Source organism: Stegostoma tigrinum, chromosome 5, assembly GCF_030684315.1.
Source record: "Stegostoma tigrinum isolate sSteTig4 chromosome 5, sSteTig4.hap1, whole genome shotgun sequence".
Taxonomy (NCBI): Eukaryota; Metazoa; Chordata; class Chondrichthyes; order Orectolobiformes; family Stegostomatidae; genus Stegostoma; species Stegostoma tigrinum.
In genome coordinates, this window is record NC_081358.1 from 31,363,788 (window position 1) to 31,388,311 (window position 24,524).

Consider the following 24,524-nt stretch of genomic DNA (forward strand, 5'->3'; position numbering starts at 1 on the left):
ATGCCTTTTAAGATACATTACTTCAACTGGTTTCTCTTTATCTATCCTGCTTGTTTTGTTCTCAAAGAACTGTTATAAATTTAGCAGGTATGACTTCGTCTTTATGAAGGCATGCTGACTCTGCTTTATTATATATTTCTAAATACTCTGCTACTACATCCTTTTTTTAAGAGACTATTTATCAATTTTCCAATAACATTTTAAGTTAACTAGTCTCTAGTTATCTTTTTTGTCTGCCTCTCTTTTTGAATAAGGGTGTTACTTTAGCAGATTTTCAATCTTCTGGTACTTAACAGGATTCTTAGAAGATTACTACTAGTACACCTACTATCCCTGTGGCTTCTTCCTTTAAATTCTAGGATGCAATCCATCAGCTGCAGATGACTTTTTGGCCCAGTTTCCTCAATACCTTTTTTCTAATGATAGTTAATGCATTTATGTCCTTCCCACACTCTCCTTACGCCCTTTGTTTATTTAGTATTTTGGGAATGCAATTTAACTCATATCAGTTCAAACTACATCAGTCAGGATTTTTCTTTTTTCACTCACAGACTGAAACAAATGTGCAGCTCTTATTGGGTGGTGAAGAATACAGTTACCAAGCCTGGCATCCAACTCTGTCACATCAGCTGGATTCACATAAATAATGAAGCGATAAACAGCAAGACACTGTTTGGAATCTGTGAAATAAATATATTTTAGACCAAATGTAAACATATTTCCAACCTTTTACCATTTAAGAAATATCCTGCACATCTTTTCACCTCCCAAAATGGATAACCTCACATTTTTCCTCTTTGTATTCCAGTTGCCTTGATCTCGCCCATTTACTAAGACTATCCAAATCCTCCTGAAGCCTCTTTACATCTCCCTCACAACACACATTCTCACTTAGCTTTGCATCACCTGAAAATTTGGAAATTTTACATTTGGCTACCATCTCCAAATTGTTAACATATATTGTGAAAATCTGGGACCTAAGTACTGATCCTTGTTGTAACCCATCAGTCACAGTCTGCCAAGGTGAGAATTTCCCACTTACTCCTAATCTCTGTTTTTTTTAGCATTTATTAATCCATGCCAGTACATTAAAGCACATGAGATGGGAACTACTCTTTGTAACTAACTTCATGTGGGAGACTTTATCTAGAGCTTTCTGAAAATTTAAGTCCATCAGTTTTCCTTTGTCAATTCTGTTAGCAAAGAAATTACGCCAGACTCAAGTCATTAACTCTGTTTCTCTCTCCAGAGATGCTGCCAGACTTCTTCAGTTTCTCCAGCATTCCCTGCGTATGTTTCAGCATTTCTTCCTTTTTACCTCAACTGAGGATTCCTATCCAGTGTGGTGAATAGTATTCAATCCCCATTATGCAGCTCTGCTTTCATCCCTTTTTCTCCATCCCAGAACCACAGCTAGGTTCCACTTGTTCTCACCTTTCAGCCGACCAGCCCTGTATTCAACAAGTCTTCCTTTGTCAGTTCTGTCAGTTCCCGTATGATGCAACTACCAAACATATCTTTCCCAGCCTCCCCTTGGTCCATAAGGATCATTCTTTCTGCGACACCTTTTCTCATTCATCATCCCTAAAAACCCCTCCATTCCTTACGACACTTTTATGTGCAAGATGCAACTTCTGCCCTGTCACCTCCTCCGTTTCTATGCCCAGGGCTACAAACACACCTTCCAAACGAAACACAGACTATTTGTATTTCTTTCAGTTTAACATACTGAGTCATACAATACAGAAACAGACCATTGTTTGGGCCAACCATATGTCCCAACGTGACCTAGTACCATTTGCCAGCATTTTGCCCATATCCATCTAAATTCCTTTTAAATGTTGCAACTGTACCCGCCTCCACCTCTGCACCTCTACTTCCTCTGGTAGCTTGTTCCATACATGCACTATCTCCTGTATGAAAAAGTTACCCCTCAGGTCCTTCTAAAATCTTTCCTCTCTCACTATGCCCTCTATTTTTGGGCTCTTCCATCAGATCTTGGCCATTCACCCTATCCATGCCCTCATGATTTTATAAACCTCTATAAGGTCACACCTCAGCCTGCAATGCTCCGGGGAACAGAGCCCTAACCTACTCAATTTCTCCCTGTAACTCAAACTCTCCAATCCTGGCAACAACCTTGTAAATCCTTTCTGAACCCTCTCAACTTTAACAACACCTTTCCTACATCAGGGAGACCTGAATTGTACACAATATTCTAAAAGTGGCCTCTTCAATGTCCTCGACAGCAAGAACATGACATCCTAAATCCTATACTTAATATTCTGACCAATGAAGGCAAGCATGCCAAATGCTTTCTTCACCACCCTGTCTACCTGCAACTCGACTTTCAAGGAACTATGCAAATTGTCTTTTTCTGGCAACAACTCACATTTTATCTATATTAAACTCCACCTGCCACTCCTCTGATCAAGATCCCACTGCAGTCTGAGATAATCTTCTTCACTGTCCACTACACCACCTATTTTGGTGTCATCTGTAAACTTACTAACCATATCTCCTATGTTCACATCTGAGTCATTTATAGAAATTATGAAAAGCAGTGAACCCAGCACCGAGGTTGCCTTATATTCTGGTATGTGAGAGACTAAATCTTCATCATTCACAAGGCATGAGTGTACATAATGACGGAGCAAAAGTGATATAAAGAAAACACTTATACACAGCAATATAATAAAAAGTGAGGCTGGATGAACACAGCAGGTCATCCAGCCTCACATTTTATTATCTTGGAATCTCCAGCATCTGCAGTTCCCATTATCACTTATACACAGCAAGTGGTTGAAGTTTGAATTACACTGCCTGAAAGTGTGCTGGAGGCAGGTTCAATAGAAGTATTCAAAAAGGAATTAGACTGTGATTTGAAATGGAAGACCATGCACGATTACAGAGAGAAGGGAGGAGAATGACACTCATGAGGACAGCCAGTGCAGACTTGATGCTTTAGGTTGTTTTATGATTCTATGAAGATCAGTCATCATACTCATAAGGTACAGATCCTTCTTCACAAACTTCTGCAAAGCTTTTGAGGAAGTGCTATTACTGATTTACTGTATAAAGCTTCATGGGGCTTTTACCCTCAAAACTACTTAAAGTTAAATAAGGAGATTCTTCTTTAAGATAAAGGCCAGTGAGCCTTACGTCAGTGGTTGGGAAATTATTGGAAAGGATTCTTTCAGATAGGATTTACTCCCACCTGGAAATCAATGGGTGTATTAGTGTGAGGCAACATGGTTTTGTGAAGGGGTGGTAGTGTCTCAATAACTTGGTTGAGTTTTTTGAGGAAGTGACAGAGATAATCAATGAGGGTAGGGCAGTGGATGTTGTCTACATGGACTTCAATAAATCCTTTGACAAGGTCCCTTGAGGAAGGCTGATACAGAAGGTAAAGTCGCACGGGTTGGAAGTGAGCTTGCAAGATGAATTAAAAAACTGGCTTGGTCATAGAAGACAGAGGGTAGCAGTGGAAGGGTGCGTTTCTAAATGGAGGACTGTGACTAGTGGCGTCCTTCAGGGATCAGTGTTGGGAGCCTTGGCTGTTTGTAATGCATGTAAATGATTTGGAGGAGAACGTAACTGGTCTGATTAGTACGTTTGCTGATGACACAAAGGTTGGTGGAATTGAGGGTAGTGATGAAGGCTGTCAAAGGATACAGCTAGATATAGTTCAGTTGGTGACTTGGGCAGAGAGATGGCAGATGAAGTTTAAGCCAGACAAATGTGAAATAATGCATTTTGGAAGGTCTAATCCAGATAGAAAATATACAGTAAACAGCAGAATACTGTAAGTACTGATAGGCAGAGGGATCTGGGTGTACAAGTACACAGGTCACTGAAAGTGGCAATGCAGGTGGAAAATGTAGTCAACAAGGCATATGGCATGCTTGCCTTCATCAGCCAGGGTACTGAATTTAAAAATGGGTACATAATGTTGCAGCTTTATAGAACATTAGGCCGCATTTGAAATATTGTACAAAAACAAAGTTGCTGGAAAAGCTCAGCAGGTCTGGCAGCCTCTGTGGAGGAGAAAACAGAGTTAAGGCTTCAGGTCCATTGACCCTTCCTCAGTTGTGTTCAGTTCTGGTCATTATTGTGTTCAGTTCTGGTCACCACACTACCAGAAGAATGTAGTGGCTTTGGAGAGGGTACAGAAAAGACGTAGCCTGGTATGCTGGGCATTAGCTATGAGGAGAGGCTGGAGAATCTTGGGTTGTTCCCACTGGAACGACAGAGGTTGAGGAACAACCTGATAGAGGTCTACAAGATTATGAAGGGCAAGGATAAGCTGGACAGTCAGAAGCTTTTTTCCAGGGTGGAAGAATCAGTTACCGGGGCCATGGGTTTAAGGTGCGAGGGGCAAGGTTTAAAGGTGATGTACAAGAGATGTTTTATACACAGAGAATGGTGGGTCCCTGGAACTCGCTACTGGAGAAGGTAGTGGCAGCAGATTCCATCGTGACTTTGAAAGGGTGTCTTGACAAATGTATGAATAGGATTGGAATAGAGGAATATGGTCCTCAGAAGGGTAGGAGGTTTTATTTGTGCCAGGCGGCATGTTGGTGCAGGCTTGGAGGGCCATAGGGCCTGTTCCTGTGCTGTAATATTCTTTGTTCTTCCTAAAACAACTGGAATTCATGTAATCTGAAAATAATAAAGAAACTGACTGAGGGGCAGTAAACGGCAAAATTATTGGAGATAGTGCTGAATGACAGTCCTCCAGGAAATGGTATTACAGCTGATGTTTTTACCTACATTCATAACTTGCACTCTATGATTCAAAACAAACTGATCTAATTCACAGCTAGCAATCAGTAGCATTGTACATCTTGGCTAGGGAACTGAGTTATTTCTAAATGGGTGAAGATCTTAACAGTAAATGGAACTCTTCTTAACTATAATCACTTGAAATATTGACTTTTTCTTTCACAGATGCTGCCAGACCTGCTGAGTTTCTCCAGCTTTATTTCTTTCCAGCATTGACGGTTCTCTGTTTTATGTTATACATTTGTATTTGTGTGGAGTGGTCAATATTTGGACTACAAACTGATGCGAGGAATTTTTCAGCATGAAGATCTGTGCTAATCATGATAATTAATTGTAATAATAATTCCAATAATTTTATAAAAATAAAGAACTGCAGATGCTGGAAATCTGAAACAAAAATAGAAGTTGCCGAAGAAACTCAGCAGATCTGGCAGCATCTATGGATGAAACCAGAGGCAACCTTTCGAGTCCAGTGAACGTTCTTCAGAACTGAAGAAGCATCATTGGTCTGGATTCCAGTAATTTTGCGTGTTCTGTTTGTTGCCGCTTCTAATGCAATTAGTTTTTGTTTTAAAATCCCATCCCATAGATACAATTTTGCATGAATGTTTGCAGAAAGATCTCCTTTCGAAAATTACCATTATAGCAAATACAATCGTTGATAAATCTGTGAAGACCTCCAGTCCTATCTAAGTAAACGAGAGCCAACTCCTTCAGACACAACTCCTCGGCTGCCATCTTTAAACGGCTCGCTGCCGCCCCTCCCCGCGGGTGCGCACTAACCGGCCCAAACCGGAACAATCCGGTCATGACCCCCAGTGATTTCCCACAGCGCAACGTAAATCCCGATGACGGTTGTCAAGAGAAAGTTTGGCGACTAAACAGACTAGTGGGTTCTGGTTTGTTTGTGAAGAGCCAGTGGAACTTTTTTTTGACGTTTTTGTGCTCCTAAGATGCTGCTGCTTGGCCTGCTGTGTTCTTCCAGCTCCACACCTTGTTATCTCGGATTCTCCAGCATCTGCAGTTCCCATTATCTCTGAGGTATGGTTACAGTCGGTTCTCCAAAATTAATTTCCACCCACTCCTTATCAAAAGTCGGCAATCCATGAATTCCAGGAATAACAAAGCGTGGAGCTGGACGAACACAGCAGGCCAAGCAGCATCTTAGGAGCACAAAAGCTGATGTTTTGGGCCTAGACCCTGCTGCACACCTTGTTATCTCGGATTCTCCAGCATCTGCAGTTCCCATTATCTCTGAGGTATGGTTACAGTCGGTTCTCCAAAATTAATTTCCACCCACTCCTTATCAAAAGTCGGCAATCCATGAATTCCAGGAATAACAAAGCGTGGAGCTGGACGAACACAGCAGGCCAAGCAGCATCTTAGGAGCACAAAAGCTGATGTTTTGGGCCTAGACCCTGCTGCACACCTTGTTATCTCGGATTCTCCAGCATCTGCAGTTCCCATTATCTCTGAACAGCTTCTTAGGAGCTTTCAGCTTTCCTGCTCCTAAGATGCTGCTTGGCCTGCTGTGTTCATCCACACCTTGTTATCTCGGATTCTCCAACATCTGCAGTTGCTGTTATCTCATGAATTCCAGGGGATGGGTTTGACTGTTCTGTACGTCGCTCAACATTCTTCGCATTGCAACTTCTGGGAAACCTTGACTTGGTGTAATCGCAAACAAAAAACAACGTATGGACAGAAATTACTGAAGAGAGTCTGAAAAACAAGTCTTCTGGTTTGCCAAAGCAATTCATGAGAAACAACCGTGTCAATAAGTAGTCCAAAAAGAATCCCGAGGCAGTTGCAAAATAAAGGGCACAATGTAGGCAGAAAGATTTCAGAGTTTGTATCCACACGAGACGCAAACTGTGCACTCCAATCACTCATGGAGCCATTGGGGTCATGGTGCTGTAGTGGTAATGCCGGGCTCTTAATGATGGAAGGACTGCATTCTGAGGAGAGATTTTCAAATCCTATCATGGCAGTTGGCTGATAAATTAATGTTGTTTATTCCCCCTACAGGAGGAAATCTGCTATCCTTTCCTTGCCTGTCCTCTGTATAATTCTAGAATTTGATTGACTGGGAAAAGACAGCCCTCATATTTCACACACAGTTTGGGTATGCACAACTCATTTCCTAAGAAGGAAGCAGTGAGAACAATGAAATAAGATATGAAAATTAACATAGAAAAAAAAAGGTCCAGCGCTGCGGTCAACAAGAGCCTGATGCTTTGGCTAGAGGATATTGTCTCACCAGAAGAATAATCAAGTGCTACATGACAGCTGATCACTGCAGCCATTGATTTATACGTGTTTATTGCTAGATGCTGTCTTTTTTTATTCACAGGACTAGGTAATGCTGGTCACCCATCATTTATTGCCCACCCTCAACCACACTTCTGAAGGTAATAATGAGCTTCCTGAACTGCTGTTGCCTATGTGATGGTAGTGAACCCACAGTGCTTTTGGGGAGTTTTAGAATTTTGACCCAGTTATGATGAAGGAATGGCCATGAATATGATGTTTAGAATCGTAGAATCCCTAGAATGCAGAAAGAGGCCTTTTGGCCCAGCAGGTCTGCACGGGCCTTCCGAGCATCATTCCCCGCTATCCCCGTAACCCCTCATTTTACCACAACTAATCCACCTGGCTTGCATGTTACAGAAAATTTAGCATAGCCAACTCACCTAACCTGCACATCTTTGGACAGTGGGAGGAAACTGGAACACCTGGTGGAAACCCACACAGAGCAACAGTGGTCCGACCAAGGATAGAGTCTGTTTAATACATTGTCCATGTGATAATGTCGCAGGACTGAGACTAAACCAGATGGACCAGTTGGCTTTGGCGTAGGCACTGGAAATGACAATGGCAGTGACACAGCTCTGGCAACCCTACAAAGTCTTCGATTTTGATTTGATTTAGTTATCACATATACCGAGATACAATGAAAAGTATTGTTGTGTGTGCTAACTAGACAAATCATACCTTATATAAGTACATCAGGATAATGGAATAGAACGCAGGCCCTAGTGTTAACAGCAACAGAGAAGATGCAGAGAAAGATCAACTTTAATATATGTGAGGTCATTTCAAAAGTCTGACAACAGCGAGGAAGAGGCTGATTTGATTCTGTTGGTAAATGTTTTTAATCTCCTGCCTGATGAAAAGAGTATAACCAGTTTGGGAAGGGTCCTTAATTACATTGACTGCTTTCCCAAGGCAGAAGGAAGTATAGACAGTCAATCTGGTTTGCGTGACGTACTGGGCTGCGTTCAGTCAAGCAACAACCTGACATTGACGTACACACAAGTCATATCTTAATGTCCTTGTTATCACAAATACAATCCCAAGGTATGTTCTGTCCATTCTGCAGGACAGACCCACCATAGGTGTTGACATAGTAGTGTACAGTGAGGAAAGAATTGACATGGGACTCATCATTGACTCCAGAGATTGGCATCAGGTCAAACTTGGGCAAGGGAAACCCCAATTAATCAGCCCCTGAATAATGAAAAGTACTACTTGTTGAACAGCACTTGGAAAAAGCACTGATGCTGGATAAGGCGTATAATGTACTCTGGCATCCATCATCAAGAGTGGCTTGTCACCACTACCATTGACTGAGCAGGCTGAGTGCTAAAATACTTGGCTACTAGACAGGACCTGCAGCTCGTGCTGAGGAAAACCAACAGAAATTTACTTGATCTTGTCATAACAAAGCTATGCTTAGCAGATTCATCTGTCCTTGACTGAAAAGGAAGAAGTGACCACTCTAGTCATTGTGCAAACAAAGCCCCACTTTTTGGTTGAGGATGCCCTCTTGTTGTTTTATAGATAGAATTTGGATAGATCTAGGAATTCAAACCTAGGCACCCATGAACTGCTGTGGACCATCATATGCAGCAGAATTGTAATCAACTACAATCTATGACCTTGTGGTTTGCTACATCATTCCCGCTCTACAAAAACAGAATTTCCTGGTGAAACTCAGCAGGTGTGTCAGCATCTGTGGAGAGAAAGCAGAGCAAACATTTTGAGTCTGAGTCAGAATTGTTAAGAGCTAGGAAAATAAAGACAGTGTGATGGGGGGAGGTGAGCAAACAGACAGATGGAACTCAGAGAGAAAGAAAAAGGGAGACATGAAAGATGTCAGCAAATGAGGGGTGTTACTGGTAGTAGGCCAAGAAACGAGAGAAGCTGAATAAATGATAATGAAAGCTGAGAGTAGGAAGAGAGTGTAGGCTATGCTAAAAGCAACCTGTGTCATGACAGGATGGTGTGGGGTTGGGTGAACAAAATGGAAGGACGTGCATCTCTAGTACATCACTGATGTTATCGGTGCTGCTTCCCTGTCATTCAGAACTGGTAGAAATTACCAGTTTCACTTCCAGTTTCCACCCTGTTCTCACTTTCAGCTGGTCTATCCCTAACACCTCACTTCCTCGACATGTTTGTTTCAATTTCTTGGGATAGGCTGGCCACTATTATTCATTATAAATCCACTGACTCACAATTGCCTGGACTATTCATCCTTACATCCTGCTTTCTGTAAGGTCTCCATCCCATTCTCCCAGTTTCTCCATCTCTGTCGCATCCACAGTAATGATACCATCTTTGGTAGCGGAGCCTCAGAAACATTGCATCTTTTTTCGTCAACCAAGAGCTCGCCTGTACCATGGTTGACAGGGTGTTTAGACATGTCTGATCCATCTCCCACACTTCTGCCCTCACCCCTTTTCTTCCCTCCCACAACGCTGATAGTACTCCCACTGTTCTCACTCACCACAACAGCCTCGGCATCCAAAGGATCGTAAGCTGGCATTTTCGTCACCTCCAGCGGGATACCACGATCAGACACAAATTCCCTTTCCCTCCTTTGTCAGCATTCTGCAGGGATTGCTCACTCTGGGACATCCTGGTCCACTCCTCCATTCGTAACCTCTCCTCACGGCACTCCTCATGCAATTCCAGGTGTAATACCTGTCTGCTTAGCTTCTCCATCCTCACTGTCCGAGGCCCCAGACATAACTTCCAGATGATGCAGTGATTTACTTGCACTTCATTCAGTCTAATCTGCTGTACTTAGTGTTCATAGTGTGGTCTCTACTCTGGGGAGAGGAAGTGCAGATTGGCTGACTATTATGCAGAACACCTACTTTCTGTGTGTAAAAATTACACAGCTTCAAGTTGCCTGCCACTGAAACACACCATCATATTCCCTCACCCACATTTCTATCACAGGCCTGCTACAAGCTCGAAGAACAGCATCTACATTTTCAATGTCTAAGATCCAACATAAAGTTCAATAACTTTGCAGCCTAATTCTGCCCTTTCATGTTTCCCACTCACCATCCCCACACCCAGGTCCTGGCAAGACATGGATTGCTTTTAGCACAGCCAACCCATTCACAATCTCTGATGCTATTATCACAGAATATGTGATAACAAGGTGTAGAGCTGGATGAACACAGCAGGCCAAGCAGCATCATAGGAGCAGGGCCTACTGTGTTCATCCAGCTCTACACCTTGTTATCTCAGATTCGCCAGCATCTGCAGTTCCTATTATCTCACAGATGTGTTGTTTCCAGCACAGCCTAATCATTCTCTCCTACTCTCAGCTCTTGTTCTCACTTATTCACCTTTTCTTCTGTCCAGGGCTACTATGAATAATCCCCTTGTTTGCTTACCCTTTTCACATCTCTGTCTTTTCTCTGGGCTCTATCTGCAGGTATTTGCTTTGACCACACACCAACAGCTCCTCACCCTCACCACCACCACCACCACCCACCCCCCCAACCCCAAAAATACACAAGGGTCTAGGCCCAAAACGTCAGCTTTTGTGCTCCTAAGATGGCTCTTGGCCTACTGTGTTCATCCAGCTCTACACCTTGTTATCTCAGATTCTCCAGCATCTGCAGTTTCCATTATCTCTCATATACACATACTCATGTCTTCAACATAAATACCACCTTTTCCTGGCTGCTATCAGTTCTGATGAAGAGTCACCAGACTCAGAACATTAGTTCTGCTTTCTACCCACAGATGCTGCTAGACCTGCTGAGTTTCACAGCAATTTTTGTGGCATCCAGCATTTGCAGTTCTGTATTATTATAGCATCAAGGAAGTTGTTTTGGTTGCTGAAAGTCTTAGCATCTCAGTCCCAGGACATTACTTGAGGGAGTTTCTCATGGTGGTGTACTAGGCACAACCATCTGAAGCTGCTTTATCAATGATCTCTCTGACATAAGTGTTTACTGATGATTATATAGTATTCATAATCATGCATGCCAGTTTGAATGCTGAAGCAACCTATGCCCACGTGCAATAAGATCTGGACAAAATTCAGGTTTGGACAGATAAGTTGAAGGTAACACTTGTGCTATACAAGTTCCAGGTAATACCTGTCTCTGATGAGAGAGAATCTTACTATACCACCATTAAATGTTAAGGAGCAAAAGTCACAAAATTGCCCATGATAAACATCCTGGGATTTACATTAACCAGAAACTGATTAGCCATCTACAGTGGATACAATAGTAGCTCAAAGGAGAGGCATTTGGTAGAGATTAACTGACTTCCTGTCTTCCCAATGTTTGTCCAAGCATAATGGCATAAGTTAAAGGCATGATAGACTACATGCCACTTGCCTGAATCAGCACAGTTCCAACAACACTCAATAAGTTTTACACCATTCAAGACAAAGCAATCCATTTAACTGGCATCCCATTCACTGCCTTCACCATCAATGCACTGCGGCAGAAGTACGTGCTATTTACAAGATACACTGTGTTTGCACACTAAGGCTCCTGATGGCAGTTTCCAAATCTGCATCCACTGTCACCTAGAATAGAATAGAACAGAACAGAACAGAACATCCTTTATTGTCACTTGTACTCCAGTACAGAAGTATAGGAGTACAGTGAAAAGATTTCTTTTAACAAGGGCAGCCTTTCAATAGCTCTATCTTAGATAGAAGTACCTAGGTACAAATCTTAGACTAAAAAAGAAAGTGTTGTTATACAGAGGATTAAAGGAAAGCATAAGCATTTCTTACAGAGGTAGTTATAACATAGTAAAAAGGATTTAAATTACAGTCCAGTAACAGCAGCTTAGCATGTGATGCCAGACCCAAGTTCAGCAATTGTCCTGCATTATTCCAGCCTCCAGTTGGCTCCTCACCAGCAACCAGGTAAGTCATGCTGTACCAGGATTTGTACCTCGACCTCTCTGTCATTCCGGGGACTTGGCTCCTCCTCCACTCCAGAATTGTGGCTTCTCTGTTGCTGCAGGACACTGGCTAGCCCACGTTTGATCTATTGCTATCAGTCCGGCCCGTACTCACTGTGCTGCAGCTGTGGGACACGGCCTGCATGCTCAGTTCTCGTCCAGTCTCTGGTTGCAACTCATTAGAGGGGAGAGAAAAAAAAGGAAAAAGAAAAGAAAGAAGCAAAAAAAGGAAAAGGAATGGCCAGACAGCTGAAAAGCATTTCCCTTATTGGGTCCCACTTCTTCAACTCTCAAATGTCCAGCATTTCTGTGGAGGACAAAGAAAATACTACAAGGTTTCTGAACCCCTCTTTGCAGCAGCATTGATATTGATTCGGAGGAGCTTGTTACCAATCATTTAAAAGTGATTGGTAACTTGGTCCAGCAGTCTCTAGACAGTTAGTGATGATGCAGAGTAGCAGCAGAGTTGAAATGGAAGGATATTAGCACTGGCGAAGTGAAATCTATAAGAATAGAGGTTAGAAACACCAAGAAGCAAAAAACAATATTTGCAGTTCTATACAGACCCCCATACAGTAGTGGTAATGTTAGGGAAGGTATGAAACAGGAAATTAGAAACAAGCAAAGGTATCAGCTGTAATTATGACTCTAGTTAATGGACTAACCATGCTAATTTCTTCCCTACCAAGTGTTGCCCACTCAGTACTGACACTAAGTATATCACCCTCTCATTGTCCTTCAGCACATCTCCGTCCAGAAGATCTGTTCTCTTTTATCAAGGACCTTACCAAGTTATTGTGAATGACTATATCAACATCACGATCTTGTTCAAAGTCAGTTTAAGGAGTGATGATACTTTGTCTAAATGAATCCTCCTCCACCATGCCTTACCTAGTAACATTCCATCAGTTGCCCCACCCAATTTATTATGGTCTTCCTCATGAAATTACATCTTAATCTGTCACTTCACTGGATTTTTCTTCTCTTGAGGATCTCCTCCTGTTCTCACCTCTTTATTCTGTAGTGACTGTCAAAGTGCCATAAAAATTCTCCTGGAGTGACTCATCTTGTGTGATTAAAATTTCCATCTGAATTCATTGTCATCTCTTTCCACTGGTTGCCTATACCTCCTTATTGTTTATCATCTTGTCAAATCCCCAACTCACATTTACAACATACCTTCGATCTTTTCTTGTAGCTTTGCTAATCTTATGTCAGATACAGATGTGGCCATCTATGATCACTCACTTGTATTGCATTTCACCCATATCTAACTGCTGTCTCCCAACCTCCTTCCTTCCACGTGAACCTCTGGAAAAATCTCCTGATTCATCTTCAGCTGTATTTGTGAAACCCCAATTGTCTCGTCTACAACCCTGCATTCATTACAATATTTCTGCAGCTACCCATCTGTTCGACTACATCTTCACTTATGTTTCTAGTTCCCAATACAACTATTCCTCTCTCCTGTCCTGTTGTTTGGCTGTCCTCTCTATTCCCTTAAATCCAAGAAACACAGATTTGAAAAGATACGACAGGCAATTTGTAATCGTTCATGTGTGATCTGACCAGACCATCATAAAATACCAGCAGATGCTACTCTTAACAATGAAAACGGATTATTCGGGCTTGTCCAGATAAGCGCCTTGGCTTTTTCCCTCCACAGTAAATCATGTTCTTTAACTTGTTGACGAGGGTTCATGATACAGGTGGAGAGGGGATTAAGTAGTACAGCAACTTGTCCCTTGGATTAAAATCATCGACTTGGCTGCCTGATATTTTCCACTCCTTCCCTGCTCTACTGGGCCTGTTTTCCTCAACACTTTACTGTTGCCTGAGCTCTCATCTTTCTCTCATTTCTCTCCCATCTTTACTTACGCCTTTTCCATTTCATCTTGCCCAATACCAAATTCCTACTTTTTCCACCCTGTTCCTACTGAAAACTGCTGACCATTATCACTTCCAAAATTTGCACCCATCTTTCCCAAAACTCCCAAGTTTCAATTCATCCAACCATGTTGACATCCTCCAGTACTGAAATATATCCTAAGAAGATCACAAATTACATTTGATTGTGACGAAGGTGACCTATTCATCCTCATCCTCCTCTACTTGTTTGCAGCTGTTGATCATATTCTCCTCCTGCAACATCTCTCTAATGTCATCCAGCTGGATATAATTGCACTGTCCTGGTTCCATTCTCAGTTATTACCATAATCAGAAAATCATCTGCAATGATTTTTCTGTCTATTCTTGCACCAGATGTAGTTGGCTGGGCTATCTTCCTCCAACATCTCTCCGACATCACCCAGCTGGACATGATTGAACTTATCTGCTCCCATGCTTATCTTTGTAATCATGGCCAGGAAACCATTTTATTGGCTTCTGTTGTATTGTTAACTCTGGTGTCCCCAGAGGAAATATCTTTGGCCCCATTCTATTTCTCATCTCCATGTTACTACATAACAACATCATCTAAGAAGTATCAGAGATGATGGGAACTGCAGATGCTGGAGATTCCAAGATAATAAAATGTGAGGCTGGACGAACACAGCAGGCCAAGCAGCATCTCAGGAGCACAAACGCTGACGTTTCGGGCCTAGACCCTTCATCAGAGAGGGGGATGGGGGGAGGGAACTGGAATAAATAGGGAGAGGGGGGGAGGCGGACCGAAGATGGAGAGTAAAGAAGATAGGTGGAGAGAGTGTAGGTGGGGAGGTAGGGAGGGGATAGGTCAGTCCAGGGAAGACGGACAGGTCAAGGAGGTGGGATGAGGTTAGTAGGTAGCGGGGGGTGCGGCTTGGGGTGGGAGGAAGGGATGAGTGAGAGGAAGAACCGGTTAGGGAGGCAGAGACAGGTTGGACTGGTTTTGGGATGCAATGGGTGGGGGGGGAAGAGCTGGGCTGGTTGTGTGGTGCAGTGGGGGGAGGGGACGAACTGGGCTGGTTGAGGGATGCAGTCGGGGAAGGGGAGATTTTGAAGCTGGTGAAGTCCACATTGATACCATATGGCTGCAGGGTTCCCAGGCGGAATATGAGTTGCTGTTCCTGCAACCTTCGGGTGGCATCATTGTGGCAGTGCAGGAGGCCCATGATGGACATGTCATCAAGAGAATGGGAGGGGGAGTGGAAATGGTTTGCGACTGGGAGGTGCAGTTGTTTTTTGCGAACTGAGCGGAGGTGTTCTGCAAAGCGGTCCCCAAGCCTCCGCTTGGTTTCCCCAATGTAGAGGAAGCCGCACCGGGTACAGTGGATGCAGTATACCACATTGGCAGATGTGCAGGTGAACCTCTGCTTGATGTGGAATGTCATCTTGGGGCCTGGGATGGGGGTGAGGGAGGAGGTGTGGGGACAAGTGTAGCATTTCCTGCGGTTGCAGGGGAAGGTGCCGGGTGTGGTGGGTTTGGAGTTCTTTAAGGACCGCAACTTTCCCCCCACGGTGATCGAGAACGCCCTTGACCGCGTCTCCCGCATTTCCCGCGACACATCCCTCACACCCCGCCCCCGCCACAACCGCCCCAAGAGGATCCCCCTCGTTCTCACACACCACCCTACCAACCTCCGGATACAACGCATTATCCTCCGACACTTCCGCCATTTACAATCCGACCCCACCACCCAAGACATTTTTCCATCCCCTCCCCTGTCTGCTTTCCGGAGAGACCACTCTCTCCGTGACTCCCTTGTTCGCTCCACACTGCCCTCCAACCCCACCACACCCGGCACCTTCCCCTGCAACCGCAGGAAATGCTACACTTGTCCCCACACCTCCTCCCTCACCCCCATCCCAGGCCCCAAGATGACATTCCACATCAAGCAGAGGTTCACCTGCACATCTGCCAATGTGGTATACTGCATCCACTGTACCCGGTGCGGCTTCCTCTACATTGGGGAAACCATCGGAGGCTTGGGGACCGCTTTGCAGAACACCTCCGCTCAGTTCGCAAAAAACAACTGCACCTCCCAGTCGCAAACCATTTCCACTCCCCCTCCCATTCTCTTGATGACATGTCCATCATGGGCCTCCTGCACTGCCACAATGATGCCACCCGAAGGTTGCAGGAACAGCAACTCATATTCCGCCTGGGAACCCTGCAGCCATATGGTATCAATGTGGACTTCACCAGCTTCAAAATCTCCCCTTCCCCGACTGCATCCCTCAACCAGCCCAGTTCGTCCCCTCCCCCCACTGCACCACACAACCAACCCAGCTCTTCCCCCCTACCCATTGCATCCCAAAACCAGTCCAACCTGTCTCTGCCTCCCTAACCGGTTCTTCCTCTCACCCATCCCTTCCTCCCACCCCAAGCCGCACCCCCCGCTACCTACTAACCTCATCCCACCTCCTTGACCTGTCCGTCTTCCCTGGACTGACCTATCCCCTCCCTACCTCCCCACCTACACTCTCTCCACCTATCTTCTTTACTCTCCATCTTCGGTCCGCCTCCCCCTCTCTCCCTATTTATTCCAGTTCCCTCCCCCCATCCCCCTCTCTGATGAAGGGTCTAGGCCCGAAACGTCAGCTTTTGTGCTCCTGAGATGCTGCTTGGCCTGCTGTGTTCGTCCAGCCTCACATTTTATTACCTATCATCTAAGAAGTGTCAGTTTCCACAAGTTTTGTTACCATATAGTTGCAAATCACCACTATTTCTCTTGATTCCTTCACTTTTAAAATAGGGCTGTTTGCCCGACTGTAGAAGCAGAAATTGCCAACTAAATATTTTTAAGTCCAAAGCCATTGTTTTTGTTCCTGTCAAAAACACAACTTTCTGACCATTAATTTCAGCCCTCTCTCTGGCAATTCTGTGGTGACACATCTGAAATCAGCAGGAAAATAAGTTGCAATAAAGAAATATACAAATGGATTATAGATAGTTTGGGGGAATAGGTCAAAATTTGGCAGATGAAGTTTAATGTGGATAAGTGAGAAGTTATCAGTTGTGGTTGGGGGAATAGAAAGGTAAGTTATTAAATGAAGAGAAAATTCAGAGTGCTCGGTGCAGAGGAATTTGGGTGTCCTTGTGTATGAATCACAGAAAACTAGTATGCAGATACAGCAGATTATAAGGAAGGCAAACAGCATTTGGTATTTATTGCTAAAGGAATAGAGTGTAAAAGTAGGGAAGAATTGCTACGACTGAAGGTTTTAATGAGACTGAATAATTTTGGTCCCCTTGAGGAAGAATGAAAATGTACTGGAGGCAGTTCAGAGGTTAATTCCAAAGAGGAGAGGTTTGTCCTGTCAAGAAAGATTGAGCATTTTTAGGCCTGTACTCTCTGGGGTTTAGAAGAATGAGAGGAGATCTAACTGACGTGTACAAGCTGCTAAAGGGGATTAACCACGTAGACAGACAGAATGTTTCCACATGTGGGACATCTAGAAGGATGAGTCATAATGTTAGGATAGGGTAACAGATTTAAAACAGGAATGAGGAGAAATTGCTTCTCAAAGGTTCATGAATCTGTGAAATTCACTACACCAGAGTGTGGTGGATGCTGGGGCATTGAATAAATTTAAAAGGAGATGGACAGATGTTTTATTATTGGCAGGTTGAAAGGTTATGGAGACCGAGTAGGAAAGAGTTGAGATCAGCCATGATTGTATTAAATGGCAAAGCAGATTCTAAGGTTGAATTGCCTACTGTTGCTTCTAGGTCTTATGTTCTTCCAAGTATCCAACCACCAATCCAAAGCATCACCAAGGTTGCCTATTCCTACTTCTGTAACAGTACCCAATCCTGCTAGCCTTTGCTCAACTTTTGCTGAAACTCTCATTCATGACTGGAGCAGTTATACTGCTGTCACAGTATATTTAAGAATATTGAGTATACTTAAGACGGAGATAGATAGGTTCTTGATTGTCCGGGGGTGGGGGGGGGGGGGGGGGGGAAATCAAGGGTTACGGGAAGAAAGCTGGAGAATGGGGGTTGAGAAACTTATCAGCTGTGATTAAATGGCAGAGCAGATTCAATGGGCTGATTAGCCTAATTTCTGCTCTTGTCTTATGCTGTCATGAATTAGCCTCACTCAATCCTGACCAACGTTCATGTTGTGCCTTCCATGAACATAACTGCCATTGTCCCAACATGCATCAATTTCTGTATACCCATCACCCACATGCTTGGTAGTGTGCACTGGTTTCCATTGGATGTTTTAAAATTGAATTGTTTCCCCTCAGACTCGCCACTGTTTTACCCTTTGCGATGTTTTTGATCTCCTTCAGCTATATGACACAATCCACCCATCAGTCCCCTGCCCTTTCCCTTGGAAATCTGTACTTCCTGCATTCTGGTCACTTATGCACCCCTAATTTAATCACTCCATAGTTGCCAATGATCCAAGGCCTGAGAATTTCCTCCCTAAACCTGTGGCGTTCACCAACCGTGGCACTAGTGTGCACTGAGATCTTTTCAAGTACGCAGTGAAATTTTGTACAAAGATAATGAAGATCAAGACAAACATTGTTCTAACTGACCAAAATAACAATTCATAAAACATGTGAAAATTAATCATCAAATTAAAAGCAAAGTATTAGTTTTTTGATGCTAAAACATGAACATTCCAAATCACACATGGCGAAAGGGAAAACAGGAAAAGTGTCCACGTGAACACTGTGGAATTGTCTCATTGAAGTGTGCCATGTTACTGAAAAGGGTAGAACCACTGCCCTAAATGACACATCCTTTCTCTCCTCCTTTAAGAATTTGCATAAATCTACTTCTTATAATGATCAGGCTTTTGATTCCCTAGCCTACTGTCTCAAACATGTTAGTGCCAGATTTTCTCTGACATGTCCCTGAGACAATTCTTGGGAAATTTTCACAGCATTGAAGTCTGTATAAATTTAAGTTATTGAGAAACATTCTGACAGTATGTGCTTTCTTTATACATTTAAAGTGGAACTCAGTTTCCTTCTGTTAATTATAATACAGCTGAATATTTTTAACATGATTCTGAAATTCTCCTTTAAAAATGGGTATTGGGCTTTGAATTAAGGAATGAGTCAAAGTCTTTGAAGCAAAGCAAGCAAATGAAAGGTGTCCCATTAATTATTTGAATGCATGTTATTAAAAAGGTTTTCCCTGAGTGACTAATAGACATAATATAAACTCCTGCAAAATTGAAAACCAGAAATGAAATTCAGTAAAAATAAATTAATCAGAAAAGAAAAGCAGGTGAAAATATCTACACCATCAATCCAGACAATCTGTGCTTATTTGTACCGCTGGAGTAAAGGGGTAAAAATACTTGCTTGGATTTCGAACCAACCTTTTCATTATCTATCCTTGAACCTTTCTTATATTTAACGTTCTGTTTTAAAAAGTAATAAAAAATGTCATGAAAACGAAAATGACCATTTAGAATATACACACATACACATATTTGAACATGTGCTATTTAGTAGTTTTGCTGTTATCTCTCATATATATATATTTATATATAATATATATATCTCATGTCCTGCACACAACGTGGAGTTAAATACATATGCAATTATAAAAGTATTAGTTGCATCTAATTAAAGTACTGTTTGCAAAATTTGTATATTTCCAATACAGGTTTTTAAAACAAAACAGACACAATCAATCATTGGTGGCCAGTACATGTTAAATAACTCCAAAGAAAATCTTCACATCTTTCACCTGAGTGGCCACAATTCTCCCTCCATTATTCAAGTAATGTCTTTATCATAATTGCAGTTTTATATAGTGACAATTCAGTTGGATTTCCAGTAAAGAGATTAAGTTATAACCTAAATCAATATATGATCTTCACAGATCAAAATAGATGGCTTTGAGGTGAAAATATATAAAATATCATTAGCAGTTTTACATTGTGAAGTGTGATTTCATCACTATCTTTGGACCACAAGACATCAATTCTTTCAGAAATATCACAACATACTTAGGCAAACTTAATTATCCAGTAATGGGATAAGTTGTTTCCACAATATTTAAATTATATATAGTAGAACACATAATCAGAATTCCAGAAATTAGTAAAGTCTTGGATAAGTAGACTGTCCTTAAAATACATAACTTTCGAATTTTTAGACTTGGAACAAGTGAAGCAGTTGAATATTTGTATCATTTACACGTTGCACACAGAATGTACAGTTTTTTTTTTAAATAGTTCCATACATCCACCCAATCACTACAGGCTCTGTTTGAGGAAAGCAGATAGTTGTGGTGCAAGTTAGAAAGCACACAAGTGCTTTCATTTCATGCTGAGCAGTTTGTTACTTAACAAAAAATTTAATGAAAATGTCCATTATAAGAATGAATCTTCAATAGGTGGAGCATAAGAAAAACCAATAAATGCATCATCAGCTTCTAAAACACTAGCATTTACAACTGAACGATCAGGAGATCGACAAACAGACTGAGGAACTGGTTCTTCTGTAAACTCTGGATCGAAATTTTGTAGATCTTCTGGTCCAGCCTGAAATACAAATACTGTTGTCACATATTAACAAAACAACACTGTACAGTTGAGACAGCAAAAATTGCAGATGCTGAAGTCAGAGATAACAAAGTGTGGAACTGGAGGAACACAGCAGGCCAGGCAGCATCACAGGAACAGGAAAGCTGACATTTCGGGTTGCGATCCTTCTTCAGAAATCTTCTGAATCCGTCTGAGGAAGGGTCCCGACCCAAAATGTCAATTTTCCTGTTCCTCTGATGCTGCCTGGCCTGCCGTGTTTCTCCAGTTTAACACTATGTAGTTTACAGCATTCTAACATTGGATTTTTTTTTGTTGAGCTATTGAAAAGACAGTTACATACCACACTGGGATTAAATGGTGGAGGAATTTCCTTCCGATCTAGATCTTCCCAATTGATAACATCAAAAAAAGGATGGCGTTTGATTTCAGCCTGCAATAAAACAATTCCACAGAAAATCAATGTACTGCTGAAATTTTTAAGACCATTTCTACAGAATATACATTATTACTTAATACAGTATAATTTACATTGATTGCTGCATCAGTTGATCATTAAAATGAGTCTGAAGTGTGAAGCCCTCTCCTGACAAAATCCAGGCTCAGGTGTCGCAGGGGAGCATAATAAGAGTTTAATTCTCATCATACCCAACTTAGAGGTTCAAAAAGTTACAGGTCAGGCACCTCTTCTGCAATTGAGTATGTTATCTAGGCTGGTATGTCAGTACAATATAAAGGACGTTACATTATCAGACAGACCAGGCTAAAGTTCAACTTGCAAAAACAAGTGGGATGGGTCATGTCAACAGATAAACTGAGTATGTAGAATGAAACCCAGCCTATTTTGAAATCAACCATTTGCAGTTTTAACAGAGATGCCATAATGGGGAGAGAAACAATTTTCTTAGGGCAGGAGATTGATCATTAAAAATTATGAAGCTGCCTGCCTTCATTTCAATAGTGCCTATTTTAAAAAGTAATTTCAGCAAGCTACTGTAAGAAACAGACAGGTCAAAGCAAGTGAGGCAGGAGTTAAACTCAAGGCAAATGCTAAGGATTGCACAGAAGTACCTTCAGTTATGTAGACAAGTAGATGCTACTTTCCTTGGAGAAGTAATTAAGACAAGAGGTGTTCAAAATTATGAGGGGTGTAGACTTTGTGGATAGAGAGCAGCTGTCCCCATTGATGGAAGGGTCAAGAAAAAAAAGGGCACAGATTTAAAGGTAATTGGCCAAAAAAAGCAGACATAACAGGAAGACTTTTTGTTTAGAAACACAGCAAGTCAGAAGGATTTGGAATGCAGTGTGTATAATAGTCACATAGAACAGAACAGCACAGTACTGGCCCTTCAGCACACGATGTTGTGCCAACCTGTTATCCTACTGAGATCAATTTACCCTGCAAACACTACATTTTACTTTCCTGCAAGTGCCTATCCAAGAGTTGCTTAAAAGTCTGTAAAATATCTGACTCCTGTACCACTGCCGGTAGTGCATTCCACACACTCACCACTTTCTGTGTGAAGAACCTACTTCTGACATCTCCCCTAAACCTTCCACCAGTTACCTTAAAATTATGCCCTGTGGTAATAGTCGTTTCTGCCCTGGGAAAAAAAGTCTTTGGCAATCCACTGTATCTATGCCTGTCATCATCTTGGACAACTCTATCAAGTCACCTCTCTCCCTTCTTCGCTCCAATGAAGAAAGTCCTAGTTCCCTCAAACTTTCTTCATAAGACCTGCCCTCCAGTGCAGGCAGAATCCTGGTAAATCTCCTCTGCACCCTCTCTAAAGCTTTCACATCTTCCCTATAATGAGGTGACCAAGTGTGGTCTAACCAGGGTTTTTTTGAGAGCTGCAGCATAACCTCGCAACTCAAACTCAATTCCCTGCCAATGAAAGCTAACACAGTATTTGCCTTCTTTACAACCTTTTAAATTGGGTAGCAACTTTGAGGGATCTGTGGACGTGGACCCCAAGATTCCTCAGTTCCTCCACACTGCTGAGAATCCTGCCATTAACCCTGTATTCTGCATTCAAATCTGACCTACCGAAATGAATCACTTCACAATTTTCTGGGTTGAATTCCATCTGTCACTGCCCAGCTCTGCATCCTGTTAATGTCCCATTGCAACCAATAACAGCCCTCCACACTATCTACAGCTCCACCAACCTTTGTGTCATCGGCAAACTTACTAACCCACCCTTCTACTTCCTCATCAGAGTCATTTATAACGATCACAAAGAGCAGAGGTCCCAGAGCAGATCTCTGCACTATACCACTGGTCAAACTCCAGGCTGAATATTTTCCATCTACTACCACCCTCTGTCTTCTATTGGACAGCAGTTTGGTATCCAGACAGCCAAATTTCCCTGAATCCCATGCCTCCTTACTTTCTACCATATTATCAAATGCCTTGCTAAAATCCAGATATACCACATCCACTACTCTACCTTCATCAATGTGTTTTGTCTCATCCTCAAATAATTCAATAAGGCTTGTGAGGCATGACCTGCCCCTCTCAAAGCTATGCTGACTATTTTATTCAACAACACATCCAAGAAGTTATTCGAATGTCTAAAAAGGAAGAATGTACAGGGGAGGAACACTAAATGAACATGGTAGCCAACAATGTTTATCACAGGCTTGTTACAATGCACCGTTGAAGCTGGAAGAACACCTCATTTTCCACTTGAGAACCTTGAAACCTTCTGGACTCAAGACTGAATTAAATCATTTTAGGGGGCCTGAGCACTCCCATCTCCTTACTTCAACCCCAACACACCAGGCCTTCTCATCACATGCACTGCTATCAGAAGCAACCTATAGTCAGCCACTAGTGGTCCAAGGTTAGCCTGTACCCATTCCTTTGTCTGCCCAACTTTTTTTTTCTCTCTCTCTGGGCTCCATCTATACCTATTGTTTACTCTTTTCCCATCTTCCTCACCACCTTCTCTAACATATATAGCAACTTTTGAGCTCTAATCAGTTCTGAAGAAGGGTCACCAGACAAAATATTAATTCTACTTTCTCCCCACAAATGCTGCCAGATCTGCTGAGCTTTTCTATTTCAGAATAATTTGGTCAAACAGCATGATGTCTGAGACCCTTCCCTTTTACAAAGTCTCAAGTTTGATAACATGCATGACAGCAAGGCCAAAATGGATCGATAATGCAGTTGGCTGCAAATCTTGGTTACCAAGGAGAGCAACGTGAAAGTCAGGTGGTGGCAACCCTTTCAAAACTTATGTCAAAGCAAAACAGGGGGAACGTGTGATAAAAATCAGAAAAAAGGTTGTTTAACATTTTTGTTGACAAATCCTTTCCAGTGGAGGACGACTTCAGATTAACAGGATGTGGAATTCATGTGGAGAACCAACAAGGATATACAACACTCCCTTAAGCTTACATCCAGCACGTGTGCACCAGCAACAGAGTAGCAGCAGACACATTTGTGATAACCCAATTCAATAAATATCCCCTAACTTTAGAGAACTATTTGGCAGTATGTATATGTGTGCACAGTCCAACTGAAGTTTTAAACCTCTTTAGGAAACATGAGACTTTGTGTCAGCACACAGAAAACCTATTATCTACACTATTGTTGAAGAGAATAATTAAAGTAGCAAGGGAAAATGGGAAACAGTATAGCATAATAAAGGTGAGGGTCTATAGAAAAGAAACATCTGAGGGAAGAAAAGGAGCAGATGAATTAACAAATGTAATTAGGACAGGGACTGTGTATGATCCACTTGGTTGTTACACAAGGGAGGCCACGTACGTACTGTCACAAGTTAGAAGCTTGACCAATACCTTCCTTTTTGAAGGGGCATGGTCCTGACATTTCTTGGGGACATTGGATTCAAAGCTGGTGAAGAGGTGTTTTGTGGAAGAGATCAGTCAAATGTAGAAGGAAAACAAAAGCAGTATATTTTTGGTTGAAGCTGTGGGAATTATGACCATAATAAGAAATGATGTTGGGATACCAGTCTTGGACTGGGGTGGACAAAGTCAGAAGTCATACGACACCAGGTTATAGTTCAACAGCTTTATTTGAAATCA

At 42.3% G+C, this 24,524-nt stretch overlaps 2 protein-coding genes across 7 annotated transcripts in view; both read right to left on the reverse strand.

The window, feature by feature from the left end:
- mcmdc2 (minichromosome maintenance domain containing 2) overlaps window positions 1-5,533 on the reverse strand; it is a 41,456-nt gene extending 35,923 nt beyond the window's left edge. For both annotated transcript variants that reach the window (XM_048529707.2, XM_048529706.2), the window contains exons 1-2: window positions 5,424-5,533; window positions 550-680 (exon numbers count right to left, since the gene is read on the reverse strand). In XM_048529707.2, coding sequence (XP_048385664.2) covers window positions 550-680; window positions 5,424-5,523 — 231 coding nt within the window. In that variant the 5' untranslated portion in view covers window positions 5,524-5,533. The remainder of the gene's footprint in view (window positions 1-549; window positions 681-5,423) is intronic.
- A 13,863-nt stretch (window positions 5,534-19,396) lies between these two features.
- The window catches only part of sgk3 (serum/glucocorticoid regulated kinase family member 3), a 79,112-nt gene continuing 73,984 nt past the window's right edge, over window positions 19,397-24,524 (reverse strand). For 4 of the 5 annotated variants that reach the window (XM_059645891.1, XM_048529814.2, XM_048529815.2 and 1 more), the window contains exons 16-17: window positions 20,806-20,895; window positions 19,398-20,462 (exon numbers count right to left, since the gene is read on the reverse strand). In XM_059645891.1, coding sequence (XP_059501874.1) covers window positions 20,292-20,462; window positions 20,806-20,895 — 261 coding nt within the window. In that variant the 3' untranslated portion in view covers window positions 19,398-20,291. Of the gene's footprint in view, window positions 20,463-20,805; window positions 20,896-24,524 lie in introns of all 5 variants that reach the window. The other variant, XM_048529817.2, reaches the window with a different exon arrangement.